At 38.4% G+C, this 24,550-nt stretch overlaps 1 protein-coding gene across 1 annotated transcript in view; it reads left to right on the top strand.

Annotated features, from left to right (window-relative positions):
* Nucleotides 1-24,550, top strand: part of TAGLN2 (transgelin 2) — a 72,318-nt gene that overhangs the window by 41,278 nt on the left and 6,490 nt on the right. Inside the window, exon 2 of the mRNA XM_053704809.1 lies at nucleotides 24,288-24,490. Coding sequence (XP_053560784.1) covers nucleotides 24,308-24,490 — 183 coding nt within the window. The 5' untranslated portion in view covers nucleotides 24,288-24,307. The remainder of the gene's footprint in view (nucleotides 1-24,287; nucleotides 24,491-24,550) is intronic.

Here is a 24,550-nt window from a genome sequence, read left to right as displayed (position 1 = left end):
TCATCAGGAAAAACAAAATAATTAACACACTGAGAAACAAAGTTAACCGCTTACAACCTAAAATCACGAGGTCTTTATGTCAAGCACTGCAAAAGAATTATGTTAAAATAAGTTAAAACTTAAATGTTAGCATCATTTATAAAGTTTTGGAATTTAGAGATAAACTCCTTAAAACGTCTGGTGGAATCCATGTTTCTTGTCTCCATTGCTATGGCCAGTTAAGGATAGATAAAAAAGAGCATACTCAGAACACACCTATTAAAAGCCTCTTGTATGTTATTAGACTTCCTTTGCTGTGGCCAGGCACATATAGAAATTAGTTCCAACACATATACACCAATAACTGTGAAGCATATAGGAGGGTCAAGGTTCTATATTCCCATATACATACTTCAGCATTACTGATGATCAGGGATAGGCACAGACAAAGGCTGTGGCGGACATTTTCCAAAGTACAGACCTTAGTGAAGGACACCAAGGTACATTTGAAATTAAAAACATTATTTTATAGTGCTCAGTGTTATTATACTGATGCAGATACCACTGATCCTATAACCAGCCCTCCTCTGGCTATACCTATGAGCCAGTGTCACTACTGTGTCATTATATAGTGCTTAGTGTTATTATACTGATGCAGATACCACTGATCCTATAACCAGCCCTCCTTTGGCTATACCCATGTGTCAGTGTCACTACTGTGTCATTATAGAGCGCTGGGTGTTATTATACTGATGCAGATACCACTGATCCTATAACCAGCCCTCCTCTAGCTATATGCATGTGCCAGTGTCACTACAGTGTCATTATATAGCGCTGGGTGTTATTATACTGATGCAGATACCACTGATTCTATAACCAGCCCTCCTTTGGCTATACCCATGTGTCAGTGTCACTACTGTGTCATTATATAGCGCTGGGTGTTAGTATACTGATGCAGATACCACTGATCCTATAACCAGCCCTTGTCTGGCTATACACATGTGCCAGTGTCACTACAGTGTCATTATATAGCGCTGGGTGTTATTATACTGATGCAGATACCACTGATCCTATAATCAGCCCTCCTCTGGCTATACACATGTGTCAGTGTCACTACTGTGTCATTCTATAGTGATGGGTGTTATTATACTGATGCAGATACCACTGATTCTATAACCAGCCCTCCTCTGGCTATACCCATGTGCCCATGTCACTACTCTGTAAATTATATAGCGCTGGGGGTTATTATACTGATGCAGATACCACTGACCCTATAACCAGCCCTTGTCTGGCTATACGCATGTGCCAGTGTCACTACTGTGTCATTATATAGTGCTGGGTGTTATTATACTGATGCAGATACCACTGATCCTACAGGGAGTGCAGAATTATTAGGCAAATGAGTATTTTGACCACATCATCCTCTTTATGCATGTTGTCTTACTCCAAGCTGTATAGGCTCGAAAGCCTACTACCAATTAAGCATATTAGGTGATGTGCATCTCTGTAATGAGAAGGGGTGTGGTCTAATGACATCAACGCCCTATATCAGGTGTGCATAATTATTAGGCAACTTCCTTTCCTTTGGCAAAATGGGTCAAAAGAAGGACTTGACAGGCTCAGAAAAGTCAAAAATAGTGAGATATCTTGCAGAGGGATGCAGCACTCTTAAAATTGCAAAGCTTCTGAAGCGTGATCATCGAACAATCAAGCGTTTCATTCAAAATAGTCAACAGGGTCGCAAGAAGCGTGTGGAAAAACCAAGGCGCAAAATAATTGCCCATGAACTGAGAAAAGTCAAGCGTGCAGCTGCCAAGATGCCACTTGCCACCAGTTTGGCCATATTTCAGAGCTGCAACATCACTGGAGTGCCCAAAAGCACAAGGTGTGCAATACTCAGAGACATGGCCAAGGTAAGAAAGGCTGAAAGACGACCACCACTGAACAAGACACACAAGCTGAAACGTCAAGACTGGGCCAAGAAATATCTCAAGACTGATTTTTCTAAGGTTTTATGGACTGATGAAATGAGAGTGAGTCTTGATGGGCCAGATGGATGGGCCCGTGGCTGGATTGGTAAAGGGCAGAGAGCTCCAGTCCGACTCAGACGCCAGCAAGGTGGAGGTGGAGTACTGGTTTGGGCTGGTATCATCAAAGATGAGCTTGTGGGGCCTTTTCGGGTTGAGGATGGAGTCAAGCTCAACTCCCAGTCCTACTGCCAGTTTCTGGAAGACACCTTCTTCAAGCAGTGGTACAGGAAGAAGTCTGCATCCTTCAAGAAAAACATGATTTTCATGCAGGACAATGCTCCATCACACGCGTCCAAGTACTCCACAGCGTGGCTGGCAAGAAAGGGTATAAAATAAGAAAATCTAATGACATGGCCTCCTTGTTCACCTGATCTGAACCCCATTGAGAACCTGTGGTCCATCATCAAATGTGAGATTTACAAGGAGGGAAAACAGTACACCTCTCTGAACAGTGTCTGGGAGTCTGTGGTTGCTGCTGCACGCAATGTTGATGGTGAACAGATGAAAACACTGACAGAATCCATGGATGGCAGGCTTTTCAGTGTCCTTGCAAAGAAAGGTGGCTATATTGGTCACTGATTTGTTTTGTTTTTGAATGTCAGAAATGTATATTTGTGAATGTTGAGATGTTATATTGGTTTCACTGTTAAAAATAAATAATTGAAATGGGTATATATTTGTTTTTTGTTAAGTTGCCTAATAATTATGCACAGTAATAGTCACCTGCACACACAGATATCCCCCTAAAATAGCTATAACTAAAAACAAACTAAAAAACTACTTCCAAAACTATTCAGCTTTGATATTAATGAGTTTTTTGGGTTCATTGAGAACATGGTTGTTGTTCAATAATAAAATTAATCCTCAAAAATACAACTTGCCTAATAATTCTGCACTCCCTGTATAACCAGCCCTCCTCTGGCTATACCCATGTGCCAGTGTCACCACTGTGTCATTATAGAGCGCTGGGTGTTATTATACTGATGCAGATACCACTGATACTATAACCAGCCCTCCTCTGGCTATACCCATGTGCCCATGTCACTACTCTGTAAATTATATAGCGCTGGGTGTTATTATACTGATGCAGATACCACTGAACCTATAACCAGCCCTTGTCTGGCTATACGCATGTGCCAGTGTCACTACTGTGTCTTTGTATAGAGCTGGGTGTTATTATACAGATGCAGATACACATCCAGTATTTCACTCAGGCTTTAATTTATTCCATAACTTATTACCCAATATCACTAGCAGTCTCTTGACAAGCCACTAACTTAATTCACACTACATATATTTTTTATTCCTATTATTTAATCAGAAAGAAAAGATATACTAAGGTTTGTGGCGGACACTGCAAGGGCTAGTCCGTGTACAGACACCTTGCCTATCCCTGCTGATGATTGGAACCACATTACAAATTATAGGAAAACACGTTTTTTTTAAGCATAAAGATTTTATGGGGAACAGAATTGTGAGCGTAATGGCCCATTAAGTATGATGGCAACACTTCAGCTTCTCTAAAGTATTTGAAATCAGACGCAGGAAAAATAAATAATGTGTATATATTACAATTTCTTATTTTCCTTATACATTTTAGGAAGGATTCACTTTTCAACTTCTCGGCCCTTAAAATAAAGGTTGTGGAATAAAAAGGGCTATTGTGAATGTAAAAACTCATGCTGAGATTTATTGCAGACTGGATGTAAATCTGAAACATCCTGCTCCCACTCAATGCACGTCTGTTTCCTTCTCCCCATCAAGCTGTCCTAATGACCATGTTTCCAAGAAAGTTGTGCAATCTAATTAAGAGTTAATGAGATAAATCTGGCCAGTTTGTAGTCTCCAATCCATGCAGTAATTTATCCTGTTAATAATATCATGTAGACCTACTGAGCTGCTCATTAACCCTTTCATGACGGGTCATAATGTCTACATCAGAACAACGTTCCAATGTAGACAAATTGAAATTACGTGATCGCGAGATTTCAATTATGGGATTGGGTCGGGGGGGGCGTCCCTATGACGCTAGGCAAGCCCTCCAGACCACGATCACATCCAGGAAGCGCCGTTGGCTTCAGGACAGCCAAATGGCTATGACGTATTTCGTCCTAACGGCGCTAAAGCCCAGCGCCGTTTGGACGGAATACAACGCCATAACAGCGGTAAAAGGTTAAAGGCAACACTATAGTGAAAATAAAACCTTCCTGATTTAGATTACACATACAATTTAAAAAAAAAAACTTTCCATTTTACGTTATCAAAATGTACACGGTTTCTGAGGCTCCCACTTCTACTGGGCAAGTGCAGGAGTTAACTGGTTATAAATACAGTTCTGTTATTCGCTGATGGCTGTCATATTATATAGGGGGAATGGAGGGACATTTTGAAATTGGTCTGAAAAAAAAAGATTTACTGCTCATTTGAAATTCAGAGTTTCTAAAGTGCTAATGTTTGTGAGATTTTGATTGTAAGCTCTGTTAACTCATTCAGTTTGAGAGCAATACAACTAAGGAGGTAAGGTATTGCTGCAAAATAAAAATAAAAAGTAAGACAATGCTCCATAGGCTAATGTTATGGCAAGCTAGTTTATACAGATGTCTGCAGCAGGTCTAATAGAACTTTATGCTGATTTTATTTCTTTTTTATGATAAAGTATTTAAAAGTAGTAGCGTTCCTTGCATATTGCGGGGATATACCTCATAAGGGGTTAAACACACCTCTTAAATCCTTCCGCTCTTATACAGGAAATGGCTAGTGACTAGTAGCGTGTTGCTGCTCCCAAGCAAGACTTTATCTATGTGTTTATTAATGCCTTTGCAGGTCCATAGGAATTGTTGTGCACAAACCAGCATTAGATTAAAGATTATTTACTTGACCCCTTTCTTTTTTTTTCCACATCAGGGAAACATTTTTGAGCTTAAGGTCCCTTTTAATATTAGGGGTTAATCAAATGTCTTCCAGACATGACTAGTGTAGACCTGTCCTACCTTAGGCCCAAGGGCCACAATGATGCTAGATAATGTAGCTTTCAAGACTAAAAAAAAAAGTATATTTCAAGTGAAAGGCATGTTCATGACTTTTTCTATCATATATATACACAGGTATATATATATATATATTTTTTTTCTGTTATTGCATAAATGGATGTGTGAAAGGGTTAGACACCTCTTTGAAAGAGCTGAATGAAATTAGTAATGCATATCTAAACTTCATGGTGTACGCATAAAGCTAAAATACTCAACATCACTATATTCTCATGACATTAACATCAAAGATTATGCTTAAACCTACGGCAATATATATTGTTTGCTATACTAGAAAAGGGTAATACCAAAATTGTGCTTCATTCTCTTTGTATCCTTTGTTGAAGCAGCAGCAATGCACTACTGGGAGTTGAAAACATTGGGTGAGTCAATGGCAAGATGGATATATGTGCAGCCACTAATTATCAGCTAGCTCCCAGTACTGCACCTGAGCCTACCTAGGTAGCTTTTTAATAAAGGAAAGCAAATTAGATAATAGGTGGGAGATCTATAAACCAATGTATACGCAGCTGGGCATACACCTTTATATACAGTACATTCTAGCCTTTTTTCCAATTTGGGCCAGGTCTCCATAATGTTTTATGTACTTTTTAATTTCACCGATATAATTGTAAACCTGGGTGTTTAGTTATTGCGTATAGGGATGTAGGACTGTTATTGCTTTTCACTATAGCTGAATTAGTGCACAGGTGAAGTAATCAGCTGATCAGTAGCCATGGTTACTAACCTGCTCTCACCCATCAGCTGATTATTTCACCTGTGAACTGGTTCAGCTATAATGAAAACCTGGCCTATTGGGGGCACTTGAGAAAAACTGAGAGCATGCAATTTTAAACAATGTTCCAATTTACTTTTGTTATCAAATTTACTTTGTTCTCTTGGTATATTTTATTGAAGAGTAAAACTGGGTAGGCTCATAAGAGCTCAGGAGTGTGCACGTGTCTTTAATACTCTATGGCAGCTGTGTTTTGCAATATTGTATAACAAAGCTACAAATAATGTTGCAAAACAATGCTGCCATAGAGTACTAAAGATTTGTGCACACTCCTGAGCTCTTATACCAAGAGAAAGCAGCAAATTTGGTAACAGAAGTAAATTGGAAAGTTGTTTAAAATTGCATTCTCTTCCTGAATCATGAAAGTTTAAATTTTGACTTTACTGTCCCTTTAACCTCTAGTTATCAATGTCTGTCGGACCTGATCCGACAGTGCGGATCAGGTCCGACAGACATCGCTGAATACGGAGAGCAATATGCTCGCCGTAGTCAGCATTGCACCAGCAGCTCACAAAAGCTGCTGGTGCAACGCCGCACCCTGCAGACTCGCGGGCAATAGGCCGCCAGCAGGGGGTGTCAATCAACTCGATCGGGTTGATTTCCGGCAATGTCTGTCCGCCTGCTCAGAGCAGGCGGACAGGTTATGGAGCAGCAGTCTTTGTGACCGCTGCTTCATAACTGCTGTTTCTGGCGAGCCAGCAGGCTCGCCAGAAACACGGGGCATCAAGATCCATTCGGAGCTTGATACATATGCCCCTTTGAGTGTTAAGAGATACAGGCTTCTAAGCAGCATGCACCCTGCTCCTATACTTAACATTGTTAACTATAAATAAAGTTGCACGGTGACGTCATAACGTTATTGCACGTGACGTCACCACGCAAAAAGGGAAGCCCCGGCGATGCCTGTCACTTTACAGGCACAATCGCCGGGGTGGGAGCGGGTGGGAGCCCCCAGATCTCCCTCAAGGTGGGAGAGTGCTAGTGACGGCTATGAGCCGTCATTAGCACCAGAGTGGGAAACTCTGTGACGGCTCAGAGCCGTCATTAGCACTCAAAAGGTTAAGATGAAAAAAATTGGGATTGAAAATGATTTACACAATACTCTGCTTTGAAATTTCCCAGCATATAAAAAAAAAAAAAAAATCTTTTAATTGCTCTAAATAAGAAAACAGAAGTAATGTATTAAAGTTAATTTCTCACTTGGTTTTCATGGAATAAACGGTAAGTAGGCACAGGGTGACGTGACTCCTTTACTCTAATCGTGCATAGCTCTGTCGTCCTTGAAAGTTCCTAGCGTCCCCTGTTGATTCTGCAAAGATGTGAATAGCAGCTGTTTTGTTTACAGTGATGACATAAAAATATATATCCAGTAACCATGCATTTAGCTCCAACAGGGCCTATAACAAGCAGCAAGTTACTTTGTTGTGGTCTTATTCATTAACTGAATTTAGTGCTAAATACATAAACAGGAACAATAATACATGAGACTTCTGCACAGGTCCTTTCAGATTTTGTACTGCCAAGCATAACGCTTGACAAAATGGTTTTAAAATCAAGGAGCCTAAAATTCATAGAACAGTGATTTAACCTGTTGGTTATGCAGTAATGAAAGAATGAAATCACTGCAGTGTTGCACAAACATTTGACATTAAAGGGACATGAAACCAAACATGTTGATGTCATGATTCAGATAGAGCAACCATTTTTTATTCCAAGTTGTTTTTTATTGGTATATTTCAAGAATACAAAATCCGTTCAGAGATACAGATCACAAATGACAATAACAAAATAAAACAGTCAAAATATCAAGTTAGAGTAACATTTTCTGAAAACATGAAAATTAGAAGTTAAGATAACCAAAGCATAGACAAGTAGAAAACAACTGTCTACCATGCCATATCATAGTTTCAAACCAGTATTACACAACATGTCTGAAAAATGTACCGTTAATCATTGAAAATTCTCTATCTGAGTGGGTAAGTATGTGAAGGTAAGTGGAAACTCCGTAGTGTGTGAGTGACTAAAGAGAGCTTTCTGAAGCTATATATTGTGTCCACATATTTTGTGCATTAATATAATGATCCCTAGTGTCCAATCTAAAAGCTTTATATTCCTCTAGTTCTATAAGATCGCTAACTTTGTTTCTCCACATTGTGATATTAGGGGGGGCTTGGGATTTCCAGTTCTTTGCAATAAGTGCTTTAGCACTATTTGTGAATATGCGAAGCAAAATGATATGGGACTTGGAGGGGAGTTTGATGTGTTTATTTAGAAGAAATACTAAGGGGTCAAAGGGGAGTATGAGTTGGAAAATTTTCTCAATTTCACCAAGAAGAGTTCTCCAGAACCAAGTGATGCTGTTGCACCACCACCACATGTGGCCCATTCCACTCCCCGAGTGCCCGCAGCGCCAGCATCTATTCCCGGTTGAAGGGTATAGTTTATATAGTCGTCTAGGTGTAAGATACCAGTTATGAAGGATTTTATAATTCATCTCTAGAAGGGCTGCCGATGAAGAGGATGACATAGTGTTTATAAATATAGATGATGCTACTTGGGGAAGAATTATAACTCCTAACTCCCTTTCCCATGATTCGATCGCACCAGGTAAGTACCCCGGAGGAGGTTGGGTTAAAATAGAATAAATTTTAGATAAGGTATGTCTTAGAGGGGTAGGTGATGTTATCAACGTCTCCAGTCTAGTCATAGGTCTGAGCATGTTATTACTGGATTTATGAGTTGTAATATAATTGTGAAGTCTTCTATAGTTGAACCAGTTGTTGGCCCAAGTGAAGTTCCGCTCCTGAAGTGTGGTGTGTGGGAGTAAGTGTTCATTCTCTGAGAGGTGGTGTATCGCAATGTCGGAGTGATGGTGCGGGTCGGAGGGGACAGTCCCCAAGTCAGCCAGAGAAAACTCAATATTATGTGTCAGGGAAGTGAGTGGGGAGGGATTGGATGAAAGGTAAGGGTTAATTTTATTCGTTTTCCCCCACTGTAATAAGGTCTCTTTAGTTATTGGATTGTCTATGTTGAGGATTATGTTTTCAAATCGGGGGGACCAGCATACAGAACGGAGATTCAGGTCTTTATATGGATATTCTTCCAGGTGAACCCAACGTTTTTGAGATCCATGTATCCTCCAATCGAGGATCCTTTGGATATAGATGGCAGATCTATATAATTCTAAATTGGGGACTCCTAGGCCACCATGTAATCGGGGGGATATCATTATCTTATTATTAATTCTAGAGTGTCTGCCTCCCCAAATAAAGGAATTGAACAGTCTTTGAATATTCGTGAGGTATCGTGGTGGGAGAGGGATCGGGAGAGCTTGCAGTACATAAAGGAGTCTGGGGAAAGCCGTCATTTTTATCGAGTTGATTCTACCCATCCATGATAGGTGTCTAGAGTGCCATGAGGAAAGTTCACGTTCTAAGGATGTCTTAAGGGGGATATAATTATAGCGAAATGTTGAATCTAAGTCTGCAGTGAGATTAATGCCTAAGTATCTCAATGATGTTTTGCACCGTCGGAAGGGACATGTGAGTTCGATTTGTTGGGCAAGGGTGTCTGGTAGTGAAATCCCTATATACTCAGACTTAGACTGGTTAATGGTAAAGTTGGTTAGTTCATGAAACAGTGACAATTCATCTAGGAGTATGGGTATTGACTTATCTGGAGATGTGAGGGAAAACAGCACGTCGTCTGCGAAGAGGGATAATTTATAAGTTTCACCCCCAACTGATATACCCTTAATGTTTGGGTTTTGTCTGACTCTGGCAGCAAAAGTCTCCAAGAGACATATAAATAGTAAAGGGGACAAGGGGCACCCCTGCCTAGTGCCGTTAGTTATTGGGAAGGGACGGGACAGGATGCCATTCAGGGAGATTCGAGCACTGGGGTTGTTATATAAAGCAAAAATTCTATGGAGCATAAGTTCGCCGAGTCCCATGGATTTCAATGTGGCCCTAAGGAAGGACCATCGAACTCGGTCAAAGGCCTTCTCCGCATCGGTTGACAACCAGACTGCGGGAAGGCCCTGTCTTTTGGAATGGATAAGTAGGTGGAGATTTCGGACTGTGTTGTCCTTAGCCTCCCTGAGTGGGACGAAGCCAACTTGGTCTTGGTGGATGAGCTGGGGGAGGTATTGGTTTAGTCTAATAGCTAACATTTTAGCGAATATTTTTATATCTGCGTTCAGCAGAGAGATAGGCCTATAGTTAGGGATATGATCTAGGGGCTTATTTGGTTTTGGTATTATTGAAATATGAGCTTGGAGGGATTGAGGGTGGAAGAAATTGTCATTATCAATGTCAGAGAAATGTGATAGGAGGTGGGGACCAAGGATGTCTATAAATTTAGAGTAATATGAGTGACCAAAGCCATCTGGGCCTGGGGCTTTGCCAGGCGGGAAGGAGAGGATAGCTTTTCGGAGTTCCTTTAAGGTGAAGGGGGATTCGAGGTTTAATTTTTGGTCTTCTGTCAAGGAGGGGAGATTAAGTGAGGTAAGGTAGTTGGTTATGTCTGAGGGTGAAGGTGGAGTATTTTTCCTGTCTAGATTATAAAGGTCCTCGTAATAGGATTTGAAATTATCTGCTATGTCGGAAGAGGTGGACCAAGTTTTGCCTTTATTATCTTTTATAGTCATAATATATCCCTTAGAGGATTTATTTCGTAATAAACGTGCCAGAAGCTTGCCCTGTCTATTTCCCCCTTCGTAAAATCGTCTCCTAAGGAAGAGAGCTCTACGTTTGGCCTCCAGGCCTAAAAGGAGGGCCAACTGCCTCTGTTTATGAGTGATATGTTCGAGTAGCGAATGGGCCTTTGGGTGTCTCTTATGAGTGTCTTGGAGTTTGTCTAGTTCTTCTAATAAATTACTGAGTGCCAAGGAGTTTTGTTTGGTTATTCTCGCTTTGAGCGCGATTAATTCTCCCCTAATAACGCACTTATGTGCTTCCCAAATTTGAAGGGGGGTGACATCAGGTGTGACATTTAACTGAAAATAGGATTCAATTTTCTCTTGGATGTGAAGTTTGGAAATTGGGTCGGTCAGTAGTGTTTCGTCAAGTCTCCAAGTGCGTTCTGGTCTCTGTGAAGTGGGCCAAGTTAAAGAGCAACTAACCATTGCGTGATCTGACCAGGTTATGGGGAGGATATTAGAGGATTGGACTAAGGCTAAGCTAGTGACGTCAATCATGAAGTAATCAATGCGGGAATAAGTTTGATGGGGATGGGAGAAGAACGTATAGTCTTTAACGTTTGGGTGGTGAATTCGCCAGGCATCATGGACATTTAATTTTGAAATATGGGATTTAATTAATTTTAACGTCTTTTGGGGTATGGATGACGTTCCAGAGGAGCAGTCTAAATCCGGGTTTAAAGCTAAATTAAAATCTCCTCCTACAATCAGACAACCCCTAGACATTTCAGAAATTATGTTAGTGGTTCTAAGAAAGAACGGGGCATCTCCAGAGTTAGGGGCATATACGTTAGCAATGGTTATGACTTTATTGAATAGTCGGCCAGTAATCACTATTAGTCTTCCTTCTTTATCTCTAAAAATATTAGTGAGATGGAAGGGAATCTGTTTACGTATTAGAATTCCTACACCGTTGTGTTTTGTAGAATGTGATGAGAGAAAGACTTGGCCGAATTTCCTAAGGGACTGCATGGGTTCTCTGCCTTTCTTAAAATGGGTCTCTTGGAGGAGGATAATGTCGCTTTTAAGTCTATGATAATCTCTCAAGGCTTGGGATCTCTTCTGGGGGATATTTAGCCCTTTAACATTATGGGACAGTAAATTGATAGTCCTAGGTTGTACAGTCATATCTTATATATTCAAGGGTGACTATAGTTAAATAGGATGCTGGGACACCCGGGGAGCAGCATAGGGTGATTATAGCCAAATGTTGTAGAGAGTAAATGTGTGTATTAGTGCGGGAGGTGAGTAGTACCCTGTGTATTATCTGTGAGAACAATTGCTGAATAGAAACAAAGAATTCTTGGAAATAAACATACTGATATATAAATGAACAGTACAAAAAAACAATTATATGCAAAATTCGACTGGTATTAGGTGTATATAGACATTCAGAAACAGTTATGACATTTCTAGTAAAAACGGATTGCTTAAATGTGAGCATGTGAAAAAACAAGCATAAATAGAAACTTAAAATTTTATGGTAACAAATGGTGGTCGTGAAGTTCTGACATGACACCATTCAAGGGGGTGGAATGATGTCGGGGAACTTCTATGGCATTCGTAAGGTATATGACCGGGAAATATCATTCATAATAAAAGTGTAGATGAACCCAACTGAACAGTTAAACACATTAAACTAGGGTGAAATAAAACAAGAGTTCGAAATGATCATACGATACCCTGGGAGCTTCAAGGCTGATGTCGGTTCACAGGAGCTTAAGATCAAAATAGCAACTGCGTTAATCACAGTAATAGTCTGTAAACCTAATGTCCTATAAGGAAGGGAGGTGAGGTAGCGTTGCTAGAGGTGTCAGGTATCTTCGTCTGGTGTAGAGAGGCCGGTCTTGCGCCTCTTGGGGGCCACCCTAGACCAAGGAATTCTTTGCTCTCTTGAAGATCCTTCCTCCGGGTGATTCCTCAGGAGTGGAGGGTCTATGACTGTCTCTGGTGGTAGCTCAAATGAGAGGTTAAGTTTTTTTGATATGTGGTCTAGGTCCGGAAAGCTTTTATATATCACTTGCCCTCCGTTGTGCGAGATTATAAGGCTAAATGGAAAGCCCCAGCGATATCGTATGTTGTTTTCTTGTAGAACCTTAGTTATAAAACGGACCTCTCTCCTACGCTGGATTGTTTGAGGGCAGAGATCTTGGAATATCTGCAAATTGTGGTTGTGAAATTGGATTACTCTTCTGGTCCTGGCCGATTGCCACATCTCTTCTTTTACAGTGTATTTCAGAAATTTGAGAACAACATCTCTTGGGGGAGCAGGAGGTCTGCTGGGAGGTCTAAGGGCCCTATGTATTCTTTCAATGTCTTCTGGCAGAAGATTGGGAGATTGAGGGAGAAGGAACTGAAAGAGTTCTGTGACATATGTTCTAAGTTGTTCTTGTGAGACCTCCTCTGGGATCCCACGTATTCGCAGATTGTTCCTCCGGCCTCGATTTTCGAGGTCTTCTATTTTATCAGATAGGCTTTGAAGCATTGAGTCATGTATAGACAGTTGGTTAGAGTTTGTACTGACCATGTTGTTAAGGTGGTCTTGGCCGTCCTCCAAAAATTCCATTCTAGAGCCTAGTTCGTTAAGGTCTTTCTTTAAATCTTTAATCTCATCTTTGATGAACTTTTTTAGTGATTCAATGTCTGATTTAGATGGGAGGCCAGCAATCTGCGATTGTATAGACTGTAAAGGGTCCTGTGTAGAAGCAGGAGCCGGGATGGTGGGTGCTGGTTCTTGAGAGTGCATAGTTTCTGGAACTGATGGTTCGTGTGGATGAAAAAATGAAGAAACTGATGGCCCCAACTGTTTGTTTTGCTTGTCTGACTTATTGCCTTTTCTGCTGGTCATGTTATGGTTGAGGGTGGCCGTATTGTTAGGCAATGCGGTGAGAGGGATCGTAACCCGAGGAATGATCTAACTATGCGTACAATTGTGGTGGGAAGCAGTTGTTTGAGGCCTAAAATCGGGTCCGTAAGCCCGAGTTCCCCTAAACATACGTCACAGGTTAGTCTATTGCCAGATTAGGCCCCAGTGAGTGCTCTGGTAAGTGCTTTTGAATTCAGAGGTAGTATCTCCGTGTACTGTATGTGAGAGCCTAGAAGCTAGGCGTTGTGTATGCCAGAATAATACCTGTCTTCTCACGTGTCGGCCCGGCTGGGTCTGATACCGCCGTGTAGCTCGTAACTCAACTCCCTTTACAGGTCACATGCGGGAGTAGAAGTGTAGTCGCCCACGATGAGGGATTAAGGGAGATGGTTATCTCTGTGTAGTGAGGCGGCGGGTTCGTGTCCTGTTATTTTCAGTGCTTCTTATATTATGTGCGGCAAGATGGCGGCCGCGACCTTTGCTCCGGCGATCTTCTATATTGAAATTAAGTCCATAATGCCCAGATTTAGTTACAGATCTCAGGCCAGCTATTTAGAGGGTCATAGTATAGACGGTCAAAGCCATATTAGATTATAAAATGCTCATTTGTATGCCATAAAAGGCCCGACAGCTCCGGAGCTTAGTTACACTGCTTCCATGCTCCAGCACGGCGCAGCTCCGCCCCCCAGAGCAACCATTTTTTAACAACTTATCACATCACTTCTATGTAATTTAATTTTTCTTCTTAGTATCCTTTCTTCTTGGTATCCTTTGTTTAAAAGTATGCTCAGGAGCAGCAATGCATTACTGGCTGCTCATTGGATCACCTGATGTGTTTAGCTAGTTCCCAGTACTGCATTGCTGCTTCTTCAACAAAGGATACCATGAGAGTAATGCAAATGTGATAATATAAGTCAATTAGAAAGTTATTTAAAATTGCATGTTCTATCTGAATCATGACAGAAATAGAAAATTAAACTTACAAATGGGTAAATTTAAAGGACCATTTTAACATTAAAGGGACATGAAACCCAAAATGTTTCTTTCATGATTTAGATAGAGTATACAATTTTAAACAACTTTCCATTTTACTGCTACTATTTAATTTGCTTCATTCTCTTGGTATCCTTTGGGAGCTAGCTGAATGCATTGGGTGAACCAATAACGTGTGGTATTTCAATCAGCAGCTCCTGAGTCTACCTAGGTATCCGAAATTGGAAAGTTGTTTAAAATCATTTGCTCTATCTAAATCATGAAATTTTTTTTTTTTATGATAAAAAGTGGAACCTGATTTCAGTCATTGCAGAGAAAACAGACCCAGGTGCAATACATTAACTTCTTCTTAGAACCTTGGGTTATGCCTTGGTGCGTGACTTTAACAAAAATAACCTTTTTTTTTTCACCGTTTCAGTTCATTTAAGGAATGTGCTCTGAATGCCCTTTTGAAAGTCTGATCTACTAATTCTAATTGGAAAATACAGATGAAAACATTGTGGGGTTTTTATGTGGAATCTGTGATGAGAATCATACTCCCTAAAATGCTGGAAAATATAAAAAGTTACTCAATGTAATAGTTTGTAAACAAAGTATGAAATTCAATCTTTTTGTTTCATTATACAAAATACTTGTTTTTTTATCACTAGCAAAAGATGTGTTTACCATTCCCTAAGCAATCATTAACCCACTAACTGCTAAAGCTAAATGCGTTTCTCTACTGAGATAATTTTCATTCTAATCCAGTAAAAGAAAACCTTTCATTTTTACTGGATGCATCAGATTTCCTAATCCATTGAATAGCCCGTCTGCATAAACTCTCATGAGCACTATAAGGTATTTTTTTTTTTATATACTTGTAATATAATTAAAATGATCGAAAGCAGTCAGGTATAAAAATGTAGGCCTGAAGATGGTGTTAATGTTGCATTATGGGTAGGGTGTGACCATACCCACAATATCCTGGACACAGGTGTGTTGGTCCATCAAACACCTCCCTATTCAATCTGTGTGTTCTTTGGGCATGGCTGTTTGTTCTGCATTGGCACATAATCTGGTCACTTTACAAGCAACAGGGTTTAGTGTGAGAAGGGAGGAGACCCAGGGCTGGTGTTAATCACTTGTGCTTTTATTATCTTTGGGAATTGTTTATTTTGCAAATCTAAACCTTGGTTTAAACTATAATCTACAGTATCTCGAAAAGCTAATCTTGCATTAAACTGAACCTTTCACCGAATGTGCAATTTTATTTAAAGGGACATGAAACCCAAAATGTTTCTTTTATGATTCAGATACAGCATGAGCATCCATTTTTAAACAAATTTAAAATGTACTTATATTGTCAATTTTGCTTCAATCTCTTGGTATTCTTTACTGAAGGAGCCGCAATACAGTACTGGGAGCTGAACACATTGGTAGGCATGTGCATTCGGCTGTTTTATTATGAAATGAATACCAAAGATGGCGGCCGTCAGCGGCATTCAGCTATTTTCTGAGCCAGATTTCTTCTCTTTGAATGTACACAGATTGTAATGTGTTGCACTTTCACAAGAAGGAATCTGGCTTTGAAAATAGCCGAACGTAGCTGGCGGCGGTCACCATCTTCAGCATTCGTTTCATAACGAAATAGCTGAATGCACATGCTTAATATGTAGCCACCAATCAGCAGCTAGCTCCCATCTCCTGAATCTAGCTAGGCATGTTTTTCAACAAAGGATACCAAAAGAACAAAGCAAATTAAATATATAGAAGTAATTTGGGAAGTTGTCTAAAATTAAGTTCAAATAAAGAAAAGCTTAGAGAATGAAAGAAGCAATGAGGAAGACCATGTGTAGATTGCCACTTATACAAAGCTTTTCTGCAATTTACAAAGTTAAAGACTTACATAGAGAAAAAAAAACACAAGTAAAAAACATACAACTAGACTTTTTTTTTTCTCCCAACAGCCAATGATAAGTTATTACAACTCTATTCTATTAACTTTTTACTTCATAAGTTCTATAAAGAAAAAAAAAAAACAAGAATTGCTAAATTTATCAACAAAATGGATGATAAATTTACGTTTATACCGTACATCAATGTTGTTGTCTTCTAATTAAGTTAGCTTGCATTCTTAAACTTATTTGGGAGCTTAAATGGACAGTCTACTAAAAAAAAAAATAACAATTTAGTGTCCGAATCCCCCTTTTACCCACGGGGAGTATGATTTTTCCTAAAATTCTTGTTTACATAGCTTTTCAATAACCATTACTTTAGTATTGAAATTTCAGTAAACAGGCAAAACCAGCCGTTTTAAATTAAAAATCAAGGTAAAGGAACTATTTGGAAACTATTGAACACACATGAACAGGTAAAATGGCTCATTGGCAACACATTAAAGCAGAGAGAAATAAATCACAGTAAACCCTTTAAAGATAAAAGAAGGCTGTGCCCTCCTAAGTTCTGAACTCTTTTAGGATTTGTAATGAGTGCTGTTAATTATAGTCAGCTTGACCCATTTATATTTAGTTGCAGGGAATATAAAATTAATTAATTAATTTAAAAAAACATGACTTTTATTCTTAGACTATAGAGTTTAAAAATATCAGGAGTAAGCAGCTTATTAATGGTTATATCAAGTAAACTGTGAATGAGGTTTAAAATAGATGAGGAAAATATGAAGGGACCAGGTCTTAGCAATAAGTTAAGGAAAATGTCTAAGGCACCGTGTTACCTTGAATGTTACTGGCCTCTGGCTAGCCTAATATATCAATGTAAGAGATCTTTGTCACCATCTAACACCTGACCCAGGGCTTAACCTTATCAGATAATGGAAGTTAGCAGATGTAACAGCAGGAAAGTTGTCTGTATAGTTGTGGAAATTGGTGGTTGTGTGGTGAACTGAAGGCCGGAAGCCTGATAGCTTTGCTAAATTTAGCCTTATATTTCTATGGTAGGCGGCCTGCTGTTGGACTTTTACTCAGAGCTGTAAAGGTGTTTGTATAGCACAGCTGGATTGTATATCAGGAATATCCAACAATTTTAGTTTGGGAAAGGTCCTTGGAGCTGCTGGTGAACCATACAGATAAGTTATGGCTCTAGATGTCTATTAATTGCAGAAATGTAAGTGAATATCAATCAAAGAGCAACTTTATCTATTGATGAAAGTGTTGGAAAAAAATTTGTCTTAGGTAAACCGGCTGACACATTTTTCAGAAATTGTCTTTAAATGGACAGTCTACTCCAGAATTTTTATTTAAAAAAATAGATAATCCCCTTTTTACCCATTCCAAAGTTTTACATAACCAACATGGTTATATTAATATACTTTTTACCTCTGTGATTACCTTGTATCTAATCCTCGGCAGACTGCCCCCTTATTTCAGTTATTTTGAGAAACTTGCATTTTAGCCAATTAGTTCTGACTTCTAAGTAACTCCACTGGAGTGAGCACAATGTTATCTATATAGCACACGTGAACTAGCTCTGTCTAGCTGTAATTTTTTTTTTAAATGCACTAAGATAAAAGGCGACCTTCAAGGGCTTAGAAATTAGCATATGAGCCTAGTTTAGCTTTCAACAAAAATTACCAAGAGAACAAAGTAAATCTGATAATAAAAGTAAATTGGAAAGTTATTTAAAATTGCATGCCCTATCTGAATCATGAAAGTTTAATTTTGACTAGACTGCCCCTTTAACTCTAGAAAACATAATACTAAGTTTGACTGCACAAGTGCTATTTTAATGAACAACATTTTTATGATATGAAGGATACCCCAGCAGAACATACATTACCTGGATTTGAACAATTAATAATGAAAGTAGAGTTGAATGGATTTCACAGCCAACTTGGGCTGGTGCCATCCAAAAACTGAGCCCTATTAGATTGAACTACACGCTGCTTAGCTCTGGTACTAACTGAAAGGTTGGCATGCACACACTTTTATGCTTTGATATAAAATGGATATTGAAGACAAAATCTAGTTATCCAAAATTTTAAATGGCAAATTTAAAGGGAAATCCCGTTGTTTATTTTTTCTTAATTTACATAAGTGCTTTTTCTGTAAATATAACTTTCCAGCCACTTCCCGCTCCTTCTAGAGGAGCCTATCGTTCTTGGCCCCTAATTGTATTGCATTTTGGACATATGTTCTATGGAGATATAAAATACATTATGTAAAGGAACATTAAATACAAATATCTAATACTTATTTGACAAAACAAATCTGTATTATTTAGTGAAAAGAAAAAGCATTTTATAATGATTTCCCCTGACCTCTAGAACAAAAAGATCTTTGATAACCACTGCAGATATGTGCAGTAGTGAAGGAGACAACTTCTCCTTTTTTCTTAAATTAATTTTGCATTGACTCTCCCCAGTTAATTAATTATAATTTTATTTCTTATCTTCTGAAGTATTCTGAGTAATGCTGAGGTTGGGGTCTCCATAATAAAGAGCATGAGAACCTAGAGTGCATTGCGATAATCTTACTTGTGACATTAGCTAACCATTTTTCAGCTGAAATTTCAGACTCTTACATTATGATGATTTAGTAAGGTATCCACTTATCACCCTTTTTAGTGAGTGACTGTCAAATAGTGTGTGATATCCTGTCTCCTGGAGATTCTGGAAGCAGTAGTTGCTATAGTAGTTTCGTGCTGCAGAACTAGACGTTTTAGAACTCCATGGGGGAAAGGAATTTGGCCGACTTATTTTCCCACAAAAACTATGAATTCTGGACATGTATATCTAAGTACAGTTGAATAATTATTGATTACAAATGAAGAATTAACGTTTCTTTTATATATATATATATATATATATAATCAAAGCTTACCGGATTTTTGGGCAGCAGTGATGTTAGTCAGAGAATGACAAGGTATTGCAGGACACTTAATAAAAAAACCTGTGGAGAGCAGAGAATATTGTTGTTGGAACAGATGAGATTGCTACATATTACGGGATGGGTTTCAGCATGCTTAGGCAGGCTGTGGCCTCGTGTCCTAGCAACTGTTTCCCGGCTGGCTTTTTCTCCAACAAGAGAGAATCTTGGCTGACTTCCGAAAAAGTGTTGGAAAAATACTGTGCCCCAAGTAGAAACCTTGGCTCAGACATGATCGTGTTTGCTTAGCTGCTATATTCCAAGAGCATAACAAATATGGGGTATATAATATATATATATATATATATATATATATATAATGTATGTGTATGTATATACATATATATATATTCAAATAAATAATACTTCAGATATTAAGATATATGGTTTGTAGACTTCAGTTGCTTACAATAAAAAAAATATTGCACTTCATATAAATTAATGTAAAATATGTGGGTTTATTATAAGAAAAAAAATGGGAAATAATTACGTTTTTGTTCATGTTCCTGACCACCTGAAATGTAATCCGCCAAAGTTGAAAACGACCTATTTGTATTTTTTGGAATGGTGATGGTGAAAAGAGTTTTTGCTCTGTAAAAGAGCACCGTCACGCTAATACTGCAGAAATTCTGCTGTCATATTTTAAACCATGTTTTAAACTTCTATTCTCTCCCAGTTTGCCTTCCTGTTCTACTTGTACCCCCAGTATAGCACAGCGACATCTGTTGCCTCATTACAAATAAAGATCAAGATGATAATACTTGTTTTTATTGTATTTTTTAATACCAATAAAAAAAAAAATAATAATACATTGAGGTAAAAGAAGCAGTCTAATCTTCTAATCTAATCTTTGGAAATTTAGGTAATATTTTCACTGCTTGTAAAAACAATTAAGGCGTTCATATTTTTTATTTCCCAATAAGAATGTTGCAATATCTTGCAGGAAATAGCAACCAGATAGGTATTTAAGATAAACATGTTGGTTTATAAAGCGAATACATGTATTATAAATAAAGAGTGTGTTATTATTATTCAATACTTTTTAAAAAAAAAACACAATTGTACAATGTCATTTTATTTGTTTGTTTACCTAGCTAGGGACTGGTATATTAGTCATAATATTATATGACTAATATAATTCTAACTAATATAATTATAATGTAATTATAACATAAAAAGGTCCCATAATGTTAAACGCTGTACAGTATATGTATGTGGTTAATTTGGGGAAAGAGGAATAGAGAGTAACTATAGATGTTTTGTGAGCTGCAAGAGAGGAAATAAGGCGCCTGATAGGCATTTGGTGGCCCTCCACTGGCCTAGAGAGAGAGCTACCTAATTACCAAGGGAAAGTGTATACAGCAGAGGTTCCAAAACTTACAGCTGAATGTTGTCTCATATAACGCTTTCTATACACAGAGATTATGAGGAGTAGGGAACAAATGTTGGACATATTTTTTTTCTTTTTATGGAAGTGTTCCAGAATTTTTTTTTATCTAAAACAATTTGCAATATTAGCAGAAAAGCCAGACAAGAGTAATGCAGGAAGTGAGACACAGGGGGGTTATCATGAAATGAGTATGGCTTGATGTATTTTTGGTGCCAAGTTAAACTGACCTATCAGACTTAATAATTGTGAAAGGTTGAAATAGATTATAGTATTGCATGAAATGGTGGCTTGGATGACATATATTTATAATGGGCTCTGGATTTTACCCCTTTAACCCATGAAGTGCAGTGCTTCTCTCCATTCTGCATTGCAGGATTGCTGACTGGTATGTTAGTGGCAAAGATGATATTGTTAAAGTCGAGGTGAATGTAGAAAATAAAGAATAACTATAGAATGGGCAGATTTATCAAAAGGTGAGTGCCCCTATTGTTTGCAAGCTCTCTCAACTTGAACCTGCAACTGATATTTCTAAAGCAGTGGTTTAAACTGCTGCTTCCTAAACCCTCTCTCTCCGTCAGCTTAGGTGGAGTGGATGAAAATTTCCCGAGACTGATCTAACCAGGGTGATTGACAAGCCCTGCTCTCACACAATTGTCTGGACAATGATAAATCTGCCCCTAAGTGTGTGACAATATAACTTTAAATACATATTCATTTAAAAATTGGTGCAAACGATTTTAGTTTGAATAGAATACTCTAACAAAAAAAAAGTTGTTGTACACATTTTTTTTGTCCTTATATCAAATCAATTTATAGCAGATACAATGGAGAAATAATATGTATATCAGAAAACATGACTATATTTACAGCTACTAAATCTGCATGAATATTTCATGCATTTAGTACTTTTTTTCTTAGTTTAATAATTTTTATTTATTAACAAAAATAAAAAGTAACAGATATTCAACAATACGATGTGTTGTCACTTTTCCAGCGTAAGGATACAAATGTACGAGAATGCTTCTAAATCTTCCACCCTAACCATATGACCCATGATAACTAATATTTAATTTACATATACCGCAATAACAATAATGTTATATATTAAAATATGTCAGTAATCACTACTGCAAATAAGTCAAAAGAAGTACATTGCTTAAGAAACATATCAGACAAGATCGCTATCAGCTGCCTCATTAAGTGCCTTCTTCGCTCCGATTAAATTCTACGTTAAGGAAGAAATCTAGTTTCCTCACTTTCACATAAAAATTTTCACAAAAAATGTTCACATTACATTTTTGTTACAAACCGTTTCTATTCTGAGAAGAATGGGCAGATTAATATTTTCCAATAGCGAGGAATAAGACATTTTGCACAGTTTAACATTATCTTAAATAATGTGAGTTTGTATTTACATTTAATTTGAGGGGTTAATTTAGCAAGAGAACCAATGGATCAGGATTGATGGAACATGTTAATTTTGATTTCATGTGGTGAATGACCTGGACCAATAAGGCAGGAGCACCCTGCAATCCCACCACATGTGACCAAGGGCTCAATTTATCAAGTTATGGCGGACAGGGGCGTACATTTACGCCCCTGTCACCCGCAGCTCACCTCTGGGGGAATTTAACATTGCATGCAATGCTGCCCGCTGCCTGCGCACAGCCAATCACTCGCGGGCAGAAAATGTCAATCTCCACGGTCAGACGAAACCAGGGAGATTCAAATTCTCCATCTAAGAGGTGGAAAAGTGGCTAGGACTGCTGCTTGATAAATTGTGACTGCAGGTTCTCTTGTGAGAACCTGCAGTCGCAGAGAGGCAAAGAGCTTGATAAATTGAGCCCCAAGTGTACCCTCCTCTCCACATTCTCTCCAGCAGACAGACTGGTCTCAAATACAACCTCATCAGCAGGTTAAAATCGTTTTCTAAAGCATCTAGTACGTTTTTAAGATGTTTAAATAATATTCTTTCACATGTATAATGTCCTTTAAACTAGGATAATCTGGTGCTCTTCTCTGTCCCAATGAGCAGTTCAGTTTATAATGAAAATGTGTGTAGTAGGTAACTTCCTGCTGTTGTCTCTGCATGTGGTAGGGAATGGTGCTCTGCAGTTGTGTTAATACGGTAAATGTCACATCAGTTTTTAATAAATTTAAAGGCAATGGGGCCGATTTTATTAAGGCCCGAATGCACTTTTCTGTGCGAGCCTTCAGTCTCGCCGAAAACAGGAGTTAAGAAGACCACTGTTCCTTAACTCTTCCGCTACTTCAGAGGTGGCGGAAAGCAATCATCCCGATCAGATACGATCGGGTTGATTAACCGCAAATGTGTAGGGGGCTTCACTAGTACAATGATGTGCGTATGCTGTCGGCATTTATCGATGTCCGTCTGCACATTGATAAATCGGCCCCCATGTTTTAAAAAGCCTGATTAATATGCTGTCTTTTCTAGGACTGAAGTTTGGTTTGCCATGTTAAACATTTCCAACCTTTTACTACTGATGCACACTGTATTTTTTATTTTTTTTTGCTTGTTGAGTAAACAAATCTTTTACGCTTTATTATTCAAAGCAAGAATATGTATAGTTCCATTATAAATAAAGTTCCAATGGGCAATGATTAAAAGGAACATGAAACCCAAATTTTTCTTTCCTGATTCAAATAGAGCTTGTGATTTAAAACAACTTTCCAATTTAATTCTGTTATCAAATTTGCTTTGTTCTCTTGGTATCCTTTGTTGAAGGTTCAATTATGCACTACTGGGAGCTAGCTGAACATATCTGGTGAAAAAAGAAAGAGGTATGTGCAGCCACCAATCAGCATCTATTTCCCAGTAATGCATTGCTGCTCCTAAGCCTACCTATGTATGCTTTTCAACTAAGTATACCAAGAGAATGAAGCAAATTAAATATGAGAAGTAAATTAGAAAGTTGTTTAAAATGCTCTGTCTGAATCATAATTTTTGGGTTCCATATCCCTTTGAGCAGATATAACACTGCTTATGCTTGTACAAGTGTATACACAGGGCCACAAACATAATCTACAGTGCGAAGTTAAACCAGCTGCAGAGACAAGGCTGTTGGCTGTATGTAAGCTACACATGGTTTGACTCTCTGGGTTGCAAAGGTGTATGGGTATAACTAGTATATGAATCTAATTAACACAACCAATGTTTGACAGATGAATCAAACAATTTATGTTCAATCGTTCAAAAGACCTGTTCCGAGTAACTAAATTTATTACAACATCCCCATAATGAAAACAGGAAATTCTACAGGAGTTCCTGTGTGTAGTCGTTTTCCGGGTTGACTTCAGTGTTTAAACAGCAGAAAACAAAAAAGGTTAAGAGCTTAAAAGTCAAGCTTGTTGATAGTAGAAATATTAAAAGTAAAGTTAAAGATCATTCTCCTTTTCCAATTTCTGTTATCGAACTAAAATCTAAGGCTTGTTGTAGGTATTTATATAAACATATATATATTTTCAATAATGAACTACATTGTAGTATGTATATTTACTCAGGTTGTTTAACTCAAACTATATAATGGTTTGCTTCAATCATGTGTTGACTTCTTAGTTCAAGTTTCTTCTATTTATGAAGGTTTTTGTTTTATTCTAATTTCTAGTTTTCTTCTTATGTTCCTAGACTATATCAATCTAGTAAAAATGGCAAACAAGGGACCCTCCTATGGATTGAGCAGAGAGGTGCAGCAGAGGATAGACCAGAAATATGACCCAGACCTGGAGGTTATTCTTGTCCAGTGGATCATTGCACAGTGTGGCCCGACTTGTAAGGAGCCTGAAGCCCCAGGGAAAGAGGCCTTACAGAAGTGGCTTAAGGATGGAGAGGTGAGAGCATATCTTTGCTATAATAAAGAATGACAGAACTCATTAATTTTTTTTTCCAGC

Source organism: Bombina bombina, chromosome 1, assembly GCF_027579735.1.
Source record: "Bombina bombina isolate aBomBom1 chromosome 1, aBomBom1.pri, whole genome shotgun sequence".
Taxonomy (NCBI): Eukaryota; Metazoa; Chordata; class Amphibia; order Anura; family Bombinatoridae; genus Bombina; species Bombina bombina.
Note: the sequence above shows the minus strand (reverse complement) of the source record. Positions and strands in the feature narration are given on the sequence as shown.